This window comes from Perissodus microlepis, chromosome 7 (genome assembly GCF_051167445.1).
Source record: "Perissodus microlepis isolate ML-2025 ecotype Zambia chromosome 7, ASM5116744v1, whole genome shotgun sequence".
Taxonomy (NCBI): Eukaryota; Metazoa; Chordata; class Actinopteri; order Cichliformes; family Cichlidae; genus Perissodus; species Perissodus microlepis.
In genome coordinates, this window is record NC_140467.1 from 29893124 (window position 1) to 29916337 (window position 23214).

Below are 23214 nucleotides of genomic sequence, written 5' to 3' on the forward strand. Positions count from 1 at the left end.
GAAAAAAATTACAAAATCTCCAAAACAGAGACACAGAAGTGAGACCTCAAGCAGCTACAAAGAGATGCAAAATGACCAGAAGGAATTGTAGATTCAGAAGAACAGCCACAATTACCAAGGTAACAATCCACACCAGGGAAAAAGAATCAAATGCAAGAAATGCTAAAAAAAACAACAACCACAAAGACACAAAATGACGAGTGAAAATCGTGAAGAAGATTGAAAATCCACAACCTGAGGAAGAAAGAAGAAATCAAACACATGTCAACAAACACACTTGCTTACGAGACTGTAAGAAAAAACCAATGGGATCAAAAACAACCATATGACCACAAACAAGTGGAAATTCACAAAAATGAGCAAGAAATCAAACAAAAGGTGACAAATCAGTAAAAATTCACAGCAAAAGGAAAGAACAAAAGATTCACGTTCACCACAAAAAGATACCAAACTAGTGTCAAGAGATAGACTGACCACAACGACAGACAAAAAAAACTAAATGACAGGAAAGGGGTTAAAACACAAAACAGTAAATAACAGTAAATGATAAATATTCATCAATCACAAAGAGATAAAACACATTTCAGTCTGGCCAACTTGCTCCAGTGGAAGCAGGGAGCGAGGTCTCATATCTCTGCCTGTCTAAAGGACTTTGACAGCATGTATGTTCAGTGTTTGGATAATCTGTGTAGAAATGCACAAGTATTGTTCTTAGAAAAGCTCTTAACTTGTGTAATCAATATATACTTAGAAGCTAGACTCAGAATGCATTTATCTGATTTTAAATTGCTGTCAAGACTGCTCGTTATCACCCTCTCTACAGTCCTTTTATTTTACTTGTTTTTTCAGAGTCTTTGCTTCTGACATATTTCAAGTGTCAGGAAATAAAATCAGTGAGGAGAGAAATCAGATGCAAGTGGAAGGTTTTCATATTTTGTCAAGTTGACACAAACAGTTATTCATTATGTTTTCTATTGAATCTTGAAATTGGCACCAAAATGCTGGTAACATTCTCTGTACTCACATTCACAATTTCGTCTTATTTTGCCCAACAAAAGTCCAAAATTGAAAGACATTACATTTATTGACTATAAACATTAAAATGTGAAAATTATCAAATTTGAAAAGCTGGAAGTGGAGAACTGTCATTCTCAGAAATCTTTTAAATGACTCATTTACTGATTATAATAATTGCCGCCTGTCAGCAAATCAGTAAAACCAGAATTTCTTCAGTTTCACTTTTTTTATTAACTTGTTGAGATTTTTGTCAAATTTTGTCTATTCCCCATACATTTATAATATATATTTAATATATATTAATTTGTATATATTAATTTTATGTTGAATTCATACATATTCTGTGTTATGAAGACAAGATTTTCTCGGTGTACTAACACTGTAAGAAAAATATATGACTTTCTTTTAACAGAAAAAAATCCTAAAAGTTCATAAAAAAATATGTCTGGAAGAGTTTGTGGTCAAATAATAAAGTGAAGACCGGCTTCATGTTACAGATGAAATATGAAGATAAAGTGACTGAGAGGCAACAAAGAAAGAAGAAGAGAGTAGAGACGAAGGCTGAGCAGAGACTGATAGCATCAAACTGCAGGACAACGAGGACAAGGACAAGCTGATGAAGTGACTGGCTCTGAGCGTGTGTGTGTGTGTGTGTGTGTGTGTGTGTGTGTGGTGGAAGTGAATACAGATAGAGCTGTCAAGATAGTGAGTTACTGATAGAGAGAGAGGGGACGACTGCTGAAGGAGAATCAATAAGAAGGAAACCATGAAGGAAAAGAGAGCGCGAAAGAAGAAATAAGAAAGGGAGAAGGAGCAAGATTGAGATAAACTAGGGATGATGGGTGGGGAAGGAAACTAGGATGTTTTGGAAGGAGTGAAGGATCCTCAGGTATGGGTGGGGGATTGGCTGCAGGCGGAGTTACCTGTGATACCTGTGATGTTGCTCTTCTACAAGATTCTTTTCTGTACTGTATGTGTGCTGTTAATGTTATTGTCTCTCAGTATGACACACTTTAATACTTTTAAGGCCTTTTGTTTGTTAATAAAAAGGCCCTTAAAAAGACTTTAAGCACCCTTAGCCACGCTCTCTTAGCCTCAATATGACAGATGGGTTTGCAGGGTATCTGCCAGGTCTGTTGTTTGGAGAGATGAAGGTGGGAAATTGTTGTGAGTAACAGCTTTGTAGCAGCTAACGAGCCTAAATTAAGAACAATTAACTTGATTCTCACCATTTTTTTTTTTTTTGAAGAGCCAGTGTTAAGTACATTAGAATAAAGTACCTTTGGTTAATTTGAATTGTACTGCACATGCATCTATAAATATATATATTGGGAATCTGTTGTTGGTTGACAAATGTTTCAATGAAATCGTTTTATTCACTGACTGTGATGTTTGTTGGCATCAACCTTGCACGTGTTTCAGATTCATTCTGGTTCTGTTTTTGCCTTTTTTGTTGAGTTCAGTTTTATTGATAAAGTGCCAATCCACAAGATAAGTCATTTCACGGCTCTTGTTATAGTGAGGTAAGGAGAAACCTGATAATTTGCAATGAAAACACACTCAGCACTATATTGTTATCCGAGAAAAGGATGTTGCTTTGCTGAAAGCAAATCCCAGTTCTTAGAGATAAAGACTTTTTTATGAAGTGTTGTTCGTTTTATTTCTCCGGTCCCAATTGGAACAGGCCCAACTGGGATTAACTTTTATACAGAAGTTTTTGCTCTGATTAGTTTTCCTATAGGAGCAACTGAAATGAAAAACACAAAAAAAGAACATCTGCTGCTCTTCAAAGTCGACTCTGCGCTGTGACGTTGTGACTCCAGGTCGTTCTAAAGCCTCCATTCAGGTTTTCCAGGAAATGCGGAGACGTTGAACGGCGGCTTTGACTGAACAAACTGCCTCTCTGATCACGATGAAAGACGTTTAAGCAGACTCAACATCAAAGAAGGGAGGAGATGCCGCCACTGCTCGCCTTTCAGCAGATTAAAGAAAGTCTATAAACCTAAAAACAAAGAATACAGCAGGTTCCTGTGGCTTTGATAGCAGTGATGAGTTATCCTACTGAGTGAAGCTCTACAGGTTGGGGGTTAATGCTCAGAGCCACACTCTCTTCTCTGAAGAGACATGTCTGGCAGAGCTAATGACAAATATGGATAAAAACGTGAAGCAAAAAGAGGATAAAGCATTAGAAAATGTATTAGAATTCTAGTCCTGATTGATCTGCTTTAGAAAATAGAACAAAGCCCTGAGTAAGGCATTATTGGTTACATAAAGCTACAAAAAGAAGCAACAAGATGCACCTTTAACTTCAGTTATACTATATATGTATATATAATGCATTTACTGTCACACTGTGTGGGCAGTTACTGGGTTTCAATCAGTGGTAGATGTTTTGACCTGTGCTACGGTATACAAATTGCTGATTCCTGAGGAGTTTATTTATTAAATGAATTATTTCTACAATGTTTATGTTGGTTGTCTGTCTGCTTTTGTGATTGTCCAGTTTAACCGGTGAATACGGGCATCATAAGTGTTGTCTTCCAGAAATGTGCCCTGGATGTATTTGTATAGAAAGAGAACAGTACACACTGAACACTATCCCCTCTGAGGATCTTTTAGCAATTTTGTGCTTTGCATTTTTTATGATTTAAAATAAGCATAATATGAGATTCATTTATATTTTTATTATTTATAAGCATAAATAATTAAATAGTGATTTGCAAATGTATGTTAAAGCACATCTGTACTTGATGTAGATGAGTTTATTTGTCCTGTTGGTGTCTTGCTTCCCTCTAACTCCTTTTCGTCTCCTTTGCTTTTTCCTGCAGCCTCAGATGCCTCCTCATCTTCTTCCTCCTCGTCTGGTCTTGGAGGTTTTGTGGACTTCATTTTCACCCAGGAGCCTCAGGACATGGTGACAGTACGAGGCAGTGTGCTGCAGCTAGACTGCCAGGCACAGTCAGATGCCGTGGCAGGACCCCCCACCATCACATGGCGTAAAGATGGAGTGCTGCTTAGCGCGGTGGTCGATGAGCGACGGCGACAGCTGAGTAACGGCTCGCTGCTGGTGCAGAATGTGATGCACTCGCGGCACCATCGGCCCGATGAGGGAGAATATCAGTGCCTCGCCACGCTGGATGGACTGGGAAGCATTGTGAGCCGGACAGCAAGAGTGACTGTGGCAGGTAAGAGACTACTTGGTTTTAGAGCTGAACAAGTATCTATTCATTCAAACAGACTCATGAACTCAAAATGCAAAAATGTGATTTCATAGCTCACACTTAAAAGTAGTTGGTTTCTCAGTTTGAAGATCCTGTAATTTTCAGGAAACCAGGAAATCATTTTCTTTCTCATGTCTACAATCATAACAAGTTCAGTAGATAAACCATTTTCACTCAGTTCCAGATAGTTTAGCTTCTTCGATATAGTTTTGTGAGCTAAACCTTTGCTTTGTGAGGGCCAAATGCTCTGGAAACTTTTGATCCACAGTTGGCGGATGAAGACTCTAGATGTTGTTAGCTGAAATTGTGATTGGCTGAGTATTTAGCAAATTGCTTTAATCACCCATACTTTGTCTGCAAACACTCTTCAAAAAAAGGGCTTTGAAATAAAAGCTGTGCCTCACCATGCATTTATATCAAGTAGGTTAGACTATTGTAAAACTTTATTCGCAGTATAATGCAAATCATTGGTACAACAACTTCAACTCCATCACAATGCAGCAACCACTGTCCTGAAACTCACACGGAAATGTGAACATGACACCCCAGTACTGAAGTCCCTTCACTGGCTCCCAGTTCAGTCCTTTTAGAAAAGCAATGCAAGCTCACAATGCTTTGACCCTTCAGTACATCTCCGACTGGTCGGTCTCTATAACCCAATCAGACCTTTCAGGTCACCAGGTGCCGACCTGTGTTTTTTTTTGTGTGTTCCCAGAATTAGATGTGTGCTCAGGGTTCTCTCACTGTGGTCTAGTTTGTTGGAACAAGCTGGCTGCTGACCTGAGGTCAATTACAACAGTGTGTGTTTAGTTAAAAAAAAACACACACTCAAAGATTTTATGTGATTTTATATAAATACACATTTTTTCCAGAGGCCACTGACTGGTCCATGGGTCTGCTTGACTGGGGCTTTAACAGTCGATTTCACAGCAAATAGCATCAACTTCCAGCAACCATTCACCAACCGATTGGGAAATACACATTATTCCCTCCAAATTCATGCTTGCCAGATGATTTCTAGACCTCTGTGCTTTGAGCTTTAGCTGTTAGTAATTGTAGCTCACAAAACTTGGAGGTTTTTCTTATGCTTGGTGTGTGAGTTAGTTTATCTTTAAACATATATTGATATACTTTATATTTGAATCTATTCATTTGAAGTTTAATAACTTTAGCCCTGTCCTCTGAACCTGCTAATATTAAAATATACAACAAATAAATAAACAGCACATTCGTGCTGTTAGAAGCCATGGTGCCCCTCAGGGGTCGTTTTCAATCTTCTTTTTGTTGTGTGACTGGTTTTCTAGTATGTCGCGCAAAAATAGAAAAAAGGAGAGTCATTCAATTGTTTTTCGTAGACAAATGAAATGGGATTTGGATGCTATAAATAGACTCAGAGTTTTATTAAAGATCAAAGCACAGATTGTTTTTGACTTTGTCTTTGACTGTCAACCATAATCACACCAGCTGGTATTTGTTGGAGTTCTAAGTTCGGGTTCTTGTGTGTAGCCTCATGATTTTTGGTTGCTGATTTTGTTTTGTTTGTTCCACTGATATCAACCATCATGCATTGTAAGAACACATCGTTTGTTTGTGTATTTTGCTTGGATACAAAAAGAATAGAAGCGATCCAGCATGCACTGAATACGAAATCACTGGACTTGAAAATAAGAATAGAGCAACATTGTTGAAAAACCTTTCCTTCAACTGACAGATACAGATATGTCTGAAACCTGGGCTTTGTAACCAGTAAATATTTGCATGTTGTCCACATGTGTATTTACATAACATACAATTTCTATACAACAGAAGAGAAAATGTAAGCATAAAAAAACTGAACAAATGGCAAGAGTGAAAGAAAGAAATAATGAGCAGAAGAAGAATGATATAGAAGGAGATGATTGAATGAATAAAGAGTATCGGAGAGGAGATTCCCCTCATTTAGATTAACATGGCCACAACACCTTCACCTCTCCTTGAAAGTTATAGCAGCACAACACACATACACACACATGCTCCCATAATATTGCCGTTTCCATTTATTTTACTGTTCATATTTACTTAATAACACCAAAGTAATTCACCTGTAATGTAATTTAGTAAGTGGAGCGAGGCTTAAGATCAATACAGTTTATGGAAGACATTAATAGAAAGCAGCTCTGAGGCTTTAGTGCATCACCATGACCATCAGTCTGCGCAGCCTGTTCTGTGTGCACTATGTTGTATGACAGCTTATTGAAAGTGTGATGGGATTAAAGACAAATGCAGCTAATCAAATATTCTGTCACACAACAACACGCCAGAAAGTGACCCGTGCGTGACATCTCTACAGGTAAAGATTAATGCAGTCAAAAACAATTCAGAAAAAATAACATTCAGTAGCTTGTGAAGTTTAACATTTATATCGCAGATCTAAACAATTTGGATCATATTTAAAAAGGAGAGCAGCTGCACAAGGTTTCAGACATTTATAATCGTGTAGTAGCTCATTGTTACTTTTACTTTTGGAGGTTATTCATTGCCACACTGGTGGTTAGGCAGTTTATTGATACATACTGGCAGTAGTAGTATTTTTAAGTGGTTTTGCAATTTTTAAGTCAAAAAATAATCGTTATATTTATGAATCACTGACATTTTGTCTTTCTTTCTATTTGTGTCAGTGTGTTAAAAGTGCATAACAGAGAAAGCGAAAGAAGGCAAAAAAAAAAAATTCTTTTGGGAAACTTTGAAGTGGCTACACCCATATATCTAAAATGTAACAGATTGAGATTCTAAATGAACTCACAGAGCAGTTAAATTATCCATGGAGCCCAAAATGTCTTTTTTGTTGTTGTTGTTTGTTGTTGTTTCTTTGCTTTTAACATAAACCCCTATGGGGATCAACTTACTTTTGAAGACAACCTTAAGTGGTCAGCATGTCTCTGCTGACTAAAGTTTTCTGCCCTGGATATTGCAGCATTGTCAAGACATAAGGATGAGATAAGTCGATGCCAAAACGCCTACTAAATCAAGATGACTCTGAGTGTAGTCAAACCCCTCCAGGAGGCTGAGACAAGTCTGAGTCAAGATGAAATAAGGAGGGAAAAATAGGACAACTTGCTCATTTCATGGTCTGTTTGGCATGTGAGTGAGGAAAGAATAAGTGGAGCTGATATGGTCAAGCCTAAATTGATGCACCAAAATACAGTGCTGAGCACTGCCTCGGCTCGGTACTGGCCCAGAATCCACTGGTTATATGAGCTTCCTGATACCAGTGCAATGGTAAAATGGTTCCAGCTGCATGTCCAGCACTGCGGGACATGCAGCACACCTCAGACACTTCATCACCGAAAGAACTCACTGTGAATTTTAAACTCTTATCCAAACCTGACCTGAATCATTAAACACACATGTTCCAATCAAAGTCAATTAACCCACATTCAAGCATTACATTAAAATATGAATCAGCCCTACCTCCATGTCATTCACACAAATGCACACATAGACATGCATGGGCAACACTCAAGCAAGCACACAATGCATTACATGGCAAAATGCTAATGAAAGGCAGAGGCTTAAAATTCAATTAGCAGTCTGGCTGTGTGCGCGTGTGTGTGTTCAGAGATGACTGTAAACTGGGAATTAATTAGAAACACTGAACTCTCAGAGGAAGAGTGAGAGAAAGCATATAAGACTGAACAGAGAAGAAACGCTGAACACTCATTGAAAATGAAAAGAGAGAACAAAGAAAGTGAATCTATTGCTGAAGGGTGGTAGAATAAGAAAAGAAGAAAAAAAGAGACATCCTACACAAAGTGAATACCAAGTAAAATGAAGTGGAAACACTGGGAAAAGAGAGACATCAGATCATAATGAGGAGTACCCGTTTATGAAGAGAGTTTAAATTTAAATTTCATTTATCTACAGAAAAGGTACATTTTACCATTGAGATATCTGTTGCATTCAGGGTCTATAAGACCCTAAACAAACATTTGAAGTGTAGTTTAATAGTGTTTAAAGAAAAGAATGATAATTGAATTCATTTGATTGCAAAACCAGTCAAGCCCGCCATATTGTTATAGAGCATGGTGTAATGTATTTCTTACTTTTGGCTTTCACTTTTCAATTATCTAACCTACTGCTGTTTGTTTAATAATTCAGGTATTAGTGACATTAAAGGAGAATAGTTAATACTTATTGTGACTGCACCATAAGCCCTTTCAAATCTGCTTTCATGAAGCTCATAAACCCTCATGAATCAGTTTATTATTGTTTCCACAAGAATTTAAAGTCAAAACCTAAACAGACAAAATGCATTATTTACCTTATTTATGAATAATTTAAACCTGTACACAGATTGTGCTTAGTGTATACTACTTAGTGTATGCTTGAGGTTAAAAGGTCACCTTGTAAGTATATGCACTTACTAATGTCAACTGCTCACTTTATTCCTTGTGTCCGGTCACATTTTACTCTGAGTATACTCAAAATAAATAAGTTGCCCTAACTTAATCATCTTAACAGATGTTGAGAATCAATAAAAAGCGCTGTTTAAAATACACTGTAAAATTAAAGGGCAACCAGGGAAGAGAACCTAAAATAGGAGTGATATGTTTGTTTTTTTCTTCAGTCTGGTGGCAGGGGCAATGGTGATTATAGGTTTAAAATGATTTCTCAGACCACACAGTGGTGGAAGCGTAAAGATGAAACCGCCTCCAGCATGCCCATTCCCAATTAGCCATCAACTCTTAGAGGATTTGTGCAAGTCCCAATTAATGTTGGTGAGGAGGAGCGAGGTTCAACCCACAGAAGCAAATAATAATCGTTCCCAAGGCGAAGACTTGAAGCAGGAACGTCCCACAAAATCCCTCCGCTGCCCTCGCCTGTTTGCTGTGATTTGCATGTTATTATTAGTCTGAGTCATTTTGATCTATTTGTGTAATGAGGATGAAAACAGCAGGAGACAGCAGCCACCACCATAAAAATGTATTTGTTAGTACATATATATATTTTAAAATGTTTATTTAACACTGTGTGTTTGTGTATGTCAGTGGTTTATTTCCAAAGACAGGAAGTTTAAGTACTTTAATGCTGAGTTCAAAGTTTATTCTTTTCTTTTAAGTGTTTCTGTTCTCCTCCATGTTCTGTCCTCCCCATCATTCCTCAGTCTCGACGGACTGATCTATTTCTCGTCCTCTCAGAATTTCCATCCTGCTGCTTTCCTTCATTTTCTTTTGTTTTTCATTCTTTGTGATCAGAATTTCATCTCTGACTGAAGATCTCCTTTGATGAGCCTCACTTTTGATAAATGAGGCTCAGTTTTATTAAATTTAAACAGGATGTTCTCAGATCCCATCCAATGAAAACAGACACAATGTTTCATGGAATAACAAAAAAATCTGCTCATCGGATTTCAGTTTCTAGAAAATGCCAAGAAAAGGGTTGAACAATATAAAATTTAAAACAGCTGCCTTAAGAACATTCATTAATGTGAACTTAAGAAGAGCACGTTAATCTAATATGTTTTTAGAGTGCGAAGTACTGAAGGAGGATGAGTGACATGACCTGAACTTTAATGATCCTTTAAGTTTTTGCACTTTTCCATTGAATTAGAGAAATCAAGTATTAACAATTAAGCATGGAGACTTACTCATAGATTTATAATAGTAAACTTCAAAAGCAAAAAAATATGTTCAGTGTACTCATCATCCTGTAAATTTTAGTTGATTACATTTATATTTGTCGGCTAATTAACCATGATTATACATGACAAATCAATTCACACATCTTTATTTGAACAGAAGAGGTCATTTGCATCAGTCAGTTACAAGGTAGGAGAAAATCTTATTGGTAAATTTGGAGTTAGTATTAACTTCTCTTCCATTTTCAGTCCTTTCAAACCCATCCAGTCATGCTGATCTGACAGGCCAGTGTTGTCCCCCTGGGCCACATGTTTAATGAGTGGAGTTAAATGCCTCACGCATAACAGACCTTAAAGTTTACACAGCTGCATACATCTTAGAAACCTCCACTTGTTGGCCTTGTTCATGAATATACCAGCTATGCAGCAAAACATGTCCCAAATCATAATTTTGCCTATTAGGTTTAAAATGGATGACTGATTCTCCAGCCAGCGTAAACTGCAGTCAGCCGGCACAACAGCTGATTAAATATGAAGCTCTGTCTGGACAGACATCTTTTCAGCCACGGTCGTCTCATGAGTGTCTGGTGGAACAGAAAACACTCCTATTCTAATCAGTCCAGATGTCCACACAGGCTGTGGAGTAGGCTGAATTTTACTCTGTAAATGAATCCTTGAATCTCATTTTTATTGTGCTTTATGTACACAGCATCATTGTGTTTTACGTCTAGAATTAGATTGACAGCAGTATTTATTTTGTGAAATTATATTCATATGTCCTGGCAATGAAAAAAGCCAAAGGCTTGCTGTCAGCTTAAATCTTCATACTGTTCACACGAGTCCTACTTGTACATTATTCTATTGTAGTCGTGGCTAAATAAGCTCAAATGAATAAAAATGCAAAAGTCACCTGATGAGGGCTCAGTTTTTTTAAATGCTCAGCATTAACCTTTGACCACACAGTACAATAGAAAGCACTGTTTTCCATCTTATATGTTGCTTTAATGTTTGTGGGTTAGACAGGTAGCAGGATTGGTTAGGCCTCCAGGAATGAGTCCTAGCAAGTAACAAAAACAAAAATCTGTGTGTGTGTGCCATTTCTTCCAGCTGCAGGCAGCATAGTGATCCATATAGGAGAAGACAGCAGCAGAACTTATGTAAGATGCACACTCCAAATTCATATCAGTGTTACCGTCGTCTCCGATATGCGTGATGTCACAGCCGCTCAAGTCCCCGCCGCTGTGAAACCCTGTATCCAGCGGCGGCTCGTCTGACGATGCGAGAGTCAAACTGGAGCTTCTCTAATGTCTCAGAAAAGAAAGAGAAGAAAGCTGACGTTTGTTTCCGAGTTCAGGTTTCCCGGCTGTTTGTGCGTCGAGGTAAAATGGAGGAAGCATAAACCGATTCAAACCAGCATGAAACAAAAACACAAACCACAAGTAAATCAGACCCCAAACTGCGTTTTCTCTCTTTTCCAGATGAAAATATTTCAGAGTGTTTGTATGCTGACAGAAATGTAGGACTCCTGGGATTTAGAAACTTGCTCAAAACTCAAGAAAATAAACATTGCTTGTCTATCAAACTTTTTCTACATGAAGCAGGTGTTCTTTCTCCAAAATGTTATTTTAAACTTGTTAAAATGCACCTACAAGACATCACATTTTGAGAAATTAAGGACGGTAAATGGTTGAACGTGTTGGAAGCTCAGCAGTTGGGATGCCAGAAAACTGACCTAAAAATCAAGGCCTTGAACTAGGCCTTGTCAGCTGTCAAACGATACATTTAAAACTGATTTTAGAGACACTGCTATGCTAATTTCATTAGTTTTATACATTTTGTGTGATCACAAACTAAAAGAATTAAGAGTAAATAACAAAAACAACATATACAAATCTAAATATCAGTAGTGAATTTACTCAGACAGGCCCAGATATATTTGGATGCAGATAATACCCATCTGAGAGAATGACATCCTGAGCCACTAATTTATTACTCAGCAGTCCACTTGCTCTTATTTTGACATTTCAGTTGCTGCTAATAACAAGCCCAGGCACTTGCTTTCTTCTCTTCCCCTACAAGCTAGCTCACCTGCTGTGTCCCTATTGCCATGGTGCTTGTTATTCAGCTGCATCTCCGTGGGTTTCCTCAGAGGTATTCCAGCTCTACCATTTTGGACTGCAGCTTGTGTTGGTAGTTCTTTTTATCCTCTGGGGTCCACACCAACCTTGATTGTCTCTCTAACCAAAACCTGCACGTATTACAGGTGTACACATGTGTGCACACACGTGGAAAACGGACTCTATCATGATGTAGCAGCCGTTTTCTGTTTGTACTGTGTTACCAATTGAAGTGATTTTCTAAAGAGGTCAAACGCTGATCATCCTTCTACTTGTATATTCTCCCGTTCTTGCATGGTTTACTTCCTGGACCAATGTTAGCTTAAAATTCATGTCACCCTTGACCAGTGTACTAGCTCACACCTGTACTGGTAACCAAGCACAGCTGCTCCACTGGTCCCAACATCGACGGGATGAATAAAGACAAATTTTCCTACTTAATTTATGAAACAGAAAAATAGAGCTAATTTGAATGCTGGATATTAGTCCGCTCTTAGTGAGGGTTTTGTAAACGGCTTTGTGGTGTAAATATAGCTTAAATATATCAGAGTTTACATCATAAAGACACTATAAATCCAGGTGGATGTACACCTCTGCTCAGGCAGCAGGTGGTTGTTGTGACCTGCCTTGCTTGTTTATTTTGTCACAGTGCATGGATGACCAAACCTCTTCCCCTCTGAGATTTATGTAGGTGTCTAATCTTATCATAATCACAATATTTCCTACCTTTTGCCTCGAATACTGACTTCCCTTGGAGACTTGTTGACATGGAACCAGCAGAGATGTTGCACACAAGTACTAAAGTGGATGAATAAAGTGGAATATGTCAGGAATACAATATTCACAGCTGTGTCTTTGAGGAGGAGAAAAAAAACAGCCCACGCGAAGACCTGAATGAACTGTATGTCAAAAAGCTCAGATTCTCATTTAATCAATTAATCTGCTTTACATTCTCAGAGACAATAGAGAGGAAAACAACACTGCTCTTTATTGAATTCCTGACATTCCTGCACCTTCTTCTTAATCTACTCAGAGCTCCCTGCAGCCATGTTGAAATTAAAACACAACTGCACTAGAGCTTCAGATAATAAAATGCCCTGCAAGAGCCGAGCGAGGCCGGCAGTCAGAACGTTCCTGTGTTTCTGTTGCTACAGGCTGTTTGTTGTTGAAGGGAATCTGATCAGACGGGAAACTGTGTGGGTCCTGAACACAGCAGGCCCTACATTGGTTGGCCGCGCTGTCCCTGTCTCTCCGTCTCTTGTCTGACTTTCATCTGTCCTCCCGCTGGTCCCAGTATAACTCTCTCTGGAGTTTTTCACATTTTCACCCGCTGAGTTTCGCTGCTTCTTCTGCTCCATCTTTGTCTTTATTATTTTCTCCCTGTTGACCTGAGAAACCTTTGCTGTCAGCTCCCTTCTTCTTCACCTCTGCTGCTTGTGTCTTTTGTTTCTCACGCAGAAGCTGTGGGTATTAACGGTAATGTTTTCATGTCGCATTTAGACTACACAGGCTTTTCATCTGGTTACTTTGACCATGTAGGTGATTAAAAACAACAAACTGACCAAACAAGACCTGCTTGATTCAGTTTGATTGAACTTTATAGAACACTAATTAACGACAACCAGGAGCTCAGGATGCTTTATATTGAAAGCAAAGTACAAAACTAGAGACACAGACGCAGGCAATAGTGGGAAGGACGAACTCCTGTTGAACAGGAAGAACAACGTTAATGACATGCAGTGGTGGTGCTGGAGTGACGGTCACTCATTGGAAGTTAACTACTTAATCTCTACTTCCAGCCACAGTGGTTCTTTGCTATCTTTACACTGTTTCCAATCATACTCTTGAAACCACACTGCACATTCTTAATAATCAAAGTACAACTGCAACAGTGGCCATCCCTATACTTCTAGATTATCTGAACTTAAGCATGTACCATAGGATGAAACTTTGCACTGCAGCATAATCCATAAAGGTGACCTGGGTTGCTGCAACTGCTTTTTAATTTCGTTATGCTGACTCGGTGCCAAATGACCTAGAGCGGCTTGCTATTTATATTCTCTCCCACAAAGACAGCATTAAAAGTATTGGACTGCACTGTTTGCAATTGATAGTTTTTAGGCATATTTAATAACTCATTTAAGCATTTGTATTTCTTTTTCCTGTGTGACTATGACATCCTCATCGATTTATTTGTGGTCTCTGTATTCTAGCCAGTTAGTGGTGCTTTGTGTCTTGTGCTTTCTGGCTGGCTTGCTTGTTAGTTATTTCTGTGGAGATCCTCTCTGGTCCAGCAGTTGAATGTCTGAAGACCACCATGTTTGATTGCAGCTGGTGGAGTAGCTCTTCTACTGATCTGGAGAGCTGCTAGGAGCTGGATAGGCAATCTAACCAGAGTACTGGTTCATCGTCAGTAGTCCAAGGTCACTGAAGCAGCAAAAACTAAAATCCAAGATGATGGAAGTTAGATGCATTATACGAAAGAACAAAGTGATTTATTGCAGTGTACACAGTTCAGGGCAGCTTTTCCCCTTGTAGTATTTGCTTACACAGTTCTGATTTGAAGTGTACAAAACCTGAAGCTGCTGTTTATTTTCTCTATCTTTAATTTTCAGTTTGTTTTCTTCTGGGCCTGACAGATAATTCCATGCAGAGAAAACTGAATACTCTCACACACAGTTTTCAACAAAATCCATTGTGTGTATATATTTACACTAAATGACTTGTTGTCAATACTTTTCTTACTCATAAAACTCATTTCCCAACAGGTCCACTCAAAGTGGTCGTCCCCACTGAGTCCGTCTCATCGTACCTCGGCGATACTGCCCTGCTCCGCTGCGAGGTTTCAGGTGACCCAACACCTGTCATCCGCTGGCAGAAGAACCGAGAGGACTTGCCACTGACCTTTGAACCTGACTCCCGTCTCGCTGTGCTGCCATCAGGTTCGCTGCAGGTCAGCCGAGTCCAGCCACCGGACTCGGCTACATACCGCTGTCTGGCTGATAACCCCAGCAGCACCAGGACGGGGACGGACGCAGAGCTCCGTGTGCTCCCAGGTAACTGATGGAACAATGATGCCCTCCAAACACATGATTTTAGATCTATTGAACTACTGGCTCACTGATAACTGTTCATTGGCTTAAAGAACTTTTGAGACTAAGTTGATTTCATTTATCTTGTTGCGTTGCAATATTTTGGCATAATGTGTTGATTGTAAACATGTATAATACATGATGCATATTTCAAATGTTTGTATTATCACAGTTAAGTGGACTGGTTTAGATTTCCAGTCTTTTTATGGTTAGGTGCTGCACCAGCAGTTTTTACTTAGCGGTGAGTTATACTTTTCCTACAGTCATCACTCTGTCAGGTAGTAATTCTTGTTCATTTCCTCCCAGTCCTGGATGTCTCATTTTAAAATGAAATGTGATGTAATGAATATATGTGAATTTAATAACACGTCTCCGGGCTGAGAGGGAGCAGCTTCTCCGCGGTCTGCAGGGAGTCTGTCAGCCGCTGATGGTCCGTACACTCCACATCATCCAATTATATGAGTCCATACGCCGTCCACTTCATCACTCAGATTACAGCTCGTGTTAGCTCACGCTCTCCGCGGTTAAACACCACTTTGAGTCGAACTGGTGAAGTGTTCCCGCATTCGTTCCCAGCGGGGGCTCCGTGCAGCCGAAGCGTCGACCTTCAGAGGGATAATCACATGTACTTTGCATTTCAAAGTACATGTATTGACTCTCAGCTAAACTGCTCTTTCATCACCGCACACAGTGACACAGAAAGCCACATTCACAACTCAACTTACTTTTAAGAATTACACAAATATGAATAAAAACTTACAATAGCTTTGTCAGAACAGACAAAACTTATAAGTACAAAACAAATAAAATATAACTGAAATGAAGTTAAAAGGAAGGAAAAATGCCAAATGTGATCATTTGATTACGAATTATATAGTAGTTTGGTAATAAAATCTTCATTACAATCAACTGAGCCCATCCTCATTACCAGGACATCAAATGCTGGTGTTTTGCTGAAGTTGGCTCCACAAGGTCCTTTATCATCATCCCAGGATACATGTGTTACAGCAGGAGTGAGACTTTTCACCGCTCTTGCTTTAGGAATATCATGTTTTCTGATCCATGAGATCCCGCAAGATGTGGATTTCAGAAGTGTCCCAGAAGTGGTTCCTTGCAACACAGATAGTGCTGTATCCATCTCTTAATGCAAACCCATCAAGCTGCATGGAGCAGATAAAGAAACCAGGAAGTCAGATACAAGAATGGCATAGACAATTATTTAAATTTCAAAATAAAAGACCCCATGCGGACTAAATACTCTGCTTCTGACTGAAAGACGTGCAGAGAATGGAAAAACAGCTTCAGAGATGCAGTGTCACAGGTATACTCCTGGGGTAGCATTTTGCATTTTAAGCACAATCTTTCCTTAAAAGAACTCAATTTTGGTGACTGAACAAGAACTAGAAATGTTGCCACTCATGGTACCTACTTTCTTAAACAGTTTTTGAACCCACTATTAAAATCATTTAAAACTTAATACAACCATCAAAATAATGTTGTAAAAAACAATTATTAACCAGGGAGTAAAACTAAAAATTACCTTTAATTTGACATTTTTTAATAATTTTTACTACCAAGTTGAATGAGTATACATTTATCTGGGTTAAGTAAAAGAAAACAATGTTCAAGTTTCAACAATAAATGTTGTAACGTTATTATTATTATTAGTAGTAACAATACCAACAACAACAACAACAACAATAATAATAATAATAATAATAATAATAATAATAATAATAATAATAATAGTACTAACAATAACGATAATAATAGCAAAATTCCAAAATATAAATTAGTGCAGGTTTTGTATGGCATACATATTTCCCGATTGCATTTAACTGCATTTAACCGACTGTTGTTGTAAGCCTGGCGGAGCATTTTTATTTTCGAAGGCGGTGTATCTGCTCTGCAGCATCCTGCAGAGATGTGGCTGTAATGTGCGATTCTCACAGATACTTGACACAGACTCAGCTACCTGAGTCGAATCTGTTGCCAGATAAATGGACACTCAGTCGGTTCACACATTCAGTTTGAGTGGTGAAAGAGCAGAAAACAGAAAACTGTTGCAACATGTAAGCTGAACGAAATCTGGCTTTTTTAGCCTTTAGTGAAGCGGTTTTCCTTCCATTTCCACATGTTGTGAAATATTTGATAAGACTTGTACTTTTATGAAGCGAAAATCTTGACCTGATTTTGGTGTCAACAGAAACAAAATGAAAAAAAAATTGGACTTGTTACCTTTGATGTATAAAGTTTGATGGTTTTAGTCTACTAAAGTTTTGGTTAAGGGTGACATACAGTGTTTCCCCACTGTGTTGCAAAGCCACTGGCTTTGACAAGGTTTTCCCTTTAATCCTTTCATGTTTTTTTATCCTCTTTTCTCTTTGATGTATATGACGTTTTAATGGGTCACATGATTAAACTTTAATCATTCTAATCCATGAAGATTTGATTAACTTTGCCTTTGTAAAGTTTTTATCAAATGGAGCCATCAGAGAAAATCTGACGTGAAAGGTAAGGGATTATCACTTCTGATTTCTCTGAATGATGCCTCGCTGTGTGTGTGGCCGTTGACTGCATTTCTGCTTAGGGCTCAGCTCTACAAGTCTGGATGGAGCATTAAGATAAAATGATGTGATAAGATAAGATAAGATAAGATAACCTTTATTAGTCCCACACGTGGGAAATTTGTTTTGTCACAGCAGGAAGTGGACAGTGCAAAAGTTATGAGGCAAAAATTAGGATACAATAAGAATAAATACAGTACACAACTGTACAGAATAGAAGGAGCTGCTCAGTGCTGTCACAGTCTGCTGCATGGGGTGGGAGATGTTGTCCAACAGTGATGACAGCTTAGCCACCATTCTCCTGTCACTCACCACCTCCACTGGGTCCAGAGGGCATCCTAGAACAGAGCTGGCCCTTCGGATCAGCCTGTTCAGTCTCTTCCTGTCCCCGGCAGAGATGCTGCCGCCCCAGCAGACCACACCATAAAAGATAGCAGAAGCCACCACAGAGTCATAGAAGGTCTTCAGGAGTGGGCCCTCCACTCCAAACGACCTGAGTCTCCGCAGCAGGTACAGCCTGCTCTGCCCTTTCCTGTAGAGGGCGTCTGAGTTATGAGTCTAATATAACTGGTTTGGTTACCTCATCAAAGTAAAGTAACTTATTTCAGAAATGTTACTGTATGTTTGCATGGAATATGGAGGCAAATTACATTGCAAACACCCATAAAAACATGGTGTGTTAGAAGGTATGGATTGAAGTTGTCAGTGGACCTCTTTTGGCTTAGAGCTTGGTAAGATTCACGTTGGCCTTTTTACATGTTTTTATTGAACTAAATCGAATCAGCACTCCAAATCAACCAAATAAATTGAGAAGGTAAGAGAAGAGGTCACAACTCTCATAAACAGGTTGTGACCTCTTTGGAACACATTTTTAATTTTTACCTTTCCTTTCTGTTTTGCGCCCTCTGTCTCTAGACACATGGATATATGTTTGATTTTGTAGTCAGTTCCAGTTGTATTTTCTTGGTCACTTTCCTTTGGCACATTTTTAACCTTTGAACTATACACAACATGCCAGCCTGTCATCTTGGTATCCCCCACTGATGAACAGTAAATTTACAGTCAGCAGCTAATTAGCCTAGCTTAGCATGTATTGTCGATCAAAGAATAAAAATAAGAAACTGTTGTGCTACAGGGGTGCAATGTGCCACAGAGTTTCAAAGCCAGGATTATTTAATTGTCCCTCTCTCTGCCAACCTGTTCTAAAGAAAAACTGCAGGTATCTCAGTGATACAGTGAGATTCCCTTTGAAGTCAATGCCATGACCTAACGGTAATTCTGAGACCAGTTAAACGTCCTCATAGATAAAGTAAAAAAAGTAAAACAACAAACTTTTGTTATCATATTTAAACAAAACAAGAAACTTTCAGAATTCAGGTATTTGCCACCTTGGGATGAGAACACATTGTATGAACCCCTTCCAACATGATTCTAATATATTATAGTAGGTGGACAAAGCCCACAATATATTTTTCAAATTAAAACATCTTCTGCTGGAGAGGTACCCTCTAAGATACTGCGATCATATCCTTGATGGCAAGGATTTGTGCCCGTGTCGTTTCTACCAGCTTTGAAAGCCTTGCTACAATTTTGCACCTTAACACAGCACAGAGCTCTTAAAAGTTTCATTTGCTGTCTAGTCTCACTGACCACTCAAAGGTTTTATCAGACTCACATCTGCGCCTACAGTCAATTTAGAATCTTTTAACCTAATTAAAATCTTTTAACCTGTCATTTAGGTTAATTTAATCAATTAACCTAAATGACAGGTGCCACATGGGAGGAACCTGGAGAAAGCCAACCAGTAAGATTTAAATCCCAAATCTGTGACATGGAAGCACTATTCTCTGCAGCTCTGCGCTGATATAAGAAACAGCATAAATATGCCTTTTTTACCGCTGAGGAACATATGCAAGCCATGAAAGATTAAATAGTTACACATAATTACCTTGTGGCTTAATATGCAGTTAGCCTTATGGGGTGCATCCATTCAGACTGTACCTCTGTGGTGTTATAGAAATTTAAAACAAATGATCTACACATAAACATGTCGTCTTCGTGAGGTTTTAATTTGCCTTTGCAAAGGGGTCAAAACAATAATACAGAACGCAACAGCAATTTGCATCACTTTTAAGAAACAACAACAACAACAACAAGTGTAGACGAGCAACATTTTCTAATTACCACTGTCCACAGAATACATTCAGAAAATTCCACATAACATAACTTACAGTAAAGTGCAGTACCTCTAATATTAAAACATTACATAAAGACAAAACATGATACTATGGATCCTTCCGTTGAGCCAGGCCAGCTTTTCAATTTTTTCCGTGACACAGGACAAAAAAATCAGTTTCTGAGAGTCGTTTTGAAACTCTGTCTCTCAGACTCCACTGCAGCAAGAAAACACTTGGAAATTCAAGTATGGAAATTTCTTACAGGAAGCCTACCTTAATTTGCTAAACTCAAACTGCTGGTGCTTCATTTTACCTTCAGATGAACCTGAGTTACGAAAGGACAGAAGAACAGAAGGCAGGATCGCAGCGAGCCAAAAATGTCCTCTTACATCCTGCTGTGAGATACACTAAAGCTTAAAAATTAAGCCTTGGAAGTCCTGATGAACAAAAAAAATTCAGCAGGTTAAATCCTATCAGAATCCAGACAGGACCGGGATTAATCCACTTACCTTGGAAATGGGATTTGTTCGGAAACAGTGAACAAAGAAGTGCCTTGATTTTGATCTCTTACCACATTTACTGACCCTAAAAACGTACCTGTTTAGGGTCAGGCTGTGTTCATATTTATCACTTTAAAGATGAGATTTTCTAGTTTCTGAAACTATGCATATTTTGTTCTTGGCTAAAACACCCTAATCCTAACCATACACTTAAGTGGTTGGTTGGTGATGTGGTGAAGGCTGAAACCTTCGTTATAACTCAGTGCAGAATCACAAGTGGGTAGGAGTACCGAAAGCTACCGACTACACCAAACTGGGAAAATCCACACAGTCCCAGATTTTTCTGGTTTGTGAATTAAAAGTCCACCTTAAATGCAAATAAACACATAAAAATAAAAGGATTATATATATTAGATTTACTTTTCTAGCATTTAAAAGAGCAACTCTTAAGTCTGTGATTTATTACCTTTGTTAGTTTGGTGCAGCATGAAAACTAAAGAAGAGAACATGGTAATAACATAATGTGAGAACATGCCTCTTGGCCTGTTGGGTACAAATAATAACTCTGAGCGTGTTTGTGCAGTGAACTGAGCTGAAGGTCTGGGAAAAGGATGACTTATCTAATAATTAGCTTCGAAAACGCATTAAAGGGACAGTTTATCTTTGTTTCAACATTTCAGAGAACAGCGCTGAATATATTTGTCGTCGTTCCTCAAAGGTGTTGTGTGTCTTTGTCTGCATGCAGCGAATAGCTCGTGACTGCGCGCGTGTCCTCCTCGTTGTGATGCGAGGTGTGTCAGTGTTTCATCTGATTTGCTGACAGCCTCCTTGGGCGACGTGCCTGTGAAAATATTAAAGGATCAACGCTTCTGCTCAGTGATTATCTCTGTGATCCCTCGCTCTTTACTCGCCTCTGCGACCAGCACACACAAAAAGAAAATCTGCTGCGTGGACGTTTCTCCCGCTGCTTCTTCTTTTCTTTGCTCGTGTTCACCGCGCACGGTTTTCTGCTGATGATGCTTGTTTTACATTTCCGATTCTTTTGTTTTCTTTTTTTTTTCTTTTTCAAAATCATGAAGTTGCACAGCTTTACATCTTATTTATTATCCATGTGTATACTTTTGAACCTCACAGATGGGATCCTAGTACAGGGAACTCTTGCTGAATTAAATATGTAAATATGTAAACGGGTCGACAAACGGGCAGTTTGTTGTGTTACTTAAACTGTTATTGAGGCAGTTTTTGTATCAGCTGAATCTGGGTTCAGTACAGGTCAGGTCAGTCACCTCAAGGTGCTTTATATTGTAAGGTAAATACCCTGTATTACTCTAAAGAAGCACACAGTGTATAAATTATGTAATTCTGTATGTAAAACTGTATTTTCATAAGTTTTACACCATTTCCGACTCATAAAGACCTCCCTCATGGCTGTTCATGCTACACTAAAGTAAATAAGAAACAGGTGAACAATTAAATTACACAAAGTTCCTGTTTTTTACTAACTACAATAGAAATGTGGGATTCATATTAACATATTCCACTACTAAACAAAAGTTTTCAGTTTTAGAACGGGACAGGAGAGTCTGCACAACGAGCTGACGGCATGTTTTCTGTCTTTTTATACATTTCTTACTATTGAAGAGTCATGCTGACAAATGTACAGATTTACTACAGAAGTATTTTTTTTAATTTTGACATTAAATGTGTAATTTAACTTCTATACATTGACATAAAGGGCAGTTCCACTGGTTTGGCGCTCTTAAGGTCAAAGTGACATCCCTGCTCTTGGTGATACTTGGAAGGAAAAACAGCCTTTTTAACAGGCTGGTTGGGTATTGAGGGCAATGAGAAAAGAAAGGCTGATTTTAGTGAATTTGAAAATATGGTGGTACTTGGTGCCAGGTGAGCACCATCAACCATCTCTGACGAATGTTTCCAGGGCACCTTATTTAGACTTTAAGGCAGTTCTGGAAGTAAGAGATCTGACCTACAAGCAAAATGTACCAAAGGAAGGGTCTTAATTATTAAATTAATTTAAGCTGTAGATATGGTATAGTTTATAAAGTCAAGCTAGAATGAGCTGTAATCTGCAAAGGGTCACACAAGTTTGAAAAACTTGTGAATCTTAGAATATTCATGCTCTGATCGCCTTAATTCACTTTCAGGGGAAAACGGCTCGACTCTTTCTTATTTCACGACGAGCAGCAGATGTGAAATAACTTCATGCCTATTCAAAGATAAGGAGTAAAAGATGATTACAAGATATTTCACGTTAGAGGTGCATATTGGTGTGTGTCAGTGCCACTGGCGGATGATGGTGATTATGATAATGATGTAACTTCCTGTCTGCTAAAGGAAATAGTCTGGTTCTGGGTCTAGTCACTCTGAGTCAGATTTTCTTTCACCCTGAGGGGGTGCCCGAGGATGAACACAAGCCTGACCCAGTATAGATGTCGTGTGTGTGTGTGTGTGTGTGTGTGTGTGTATACGTGTGTGTTCCTTCAGGCCCTTAGGTTTTCTTAGATGAAAGCTTGTGTTGGATATCAGACCACTAAACGCCTTTGCCAGTGGATGAAACACAACGCGACTTCTTCTGGTTTGTCCATCAAAGGAACACATTCACACGGTTTTCTTGGAGATGCATCTGGGTTTCAAATCAGCTTGGTGGAAAACTGCATGAGCTCATCAAGGTTAGGCTTCAAATAGAGAAATGTCAATGTGGAAGTAGAATTAGGTGATAAAGGAGAGATGATTTCTCATGATGCATTCAATCTTTTTCATCTAAATTGTTGATTTTTTCCACTAAACTAAATGATCTTGTACAGACTTTCTGCATACAGATGCTTACCTGACTGTTAGGGCCGAGAGGGCCAGGCTGTGGGTGTGGACTCAAATGCAGACACAGA

At 38.7% G+C, this 23214-nt stretch overlaps 1 protein-coding gene across 4 annotated transcripts in view; it reads left to right on the top strand.

Moving 5' to 3' along the window:
- Positions 1-23214, top strand: part of dcc (DCC netrin 1 receptor) — a 356620-nt gene that overhangs the window by 100079 nt on the left and 233327 nt on the right. For all 4 annotated transcript variants that reach the window (XM_084934587.1, XM_084934589.1, XM_084934590.1 and 1 more), the window contains 2 exons: positions 3846-4202; positions 14741-15028. In XM_084934587.1, coding sequence (XP_084790713.1) covers positions 3846-4202; positions 14741-15028 — 645 coding nt within the window. The remainder of the gene's footprint in view (positions 1-3845; positions 4203-14740; positions 15029-23214) is intronic.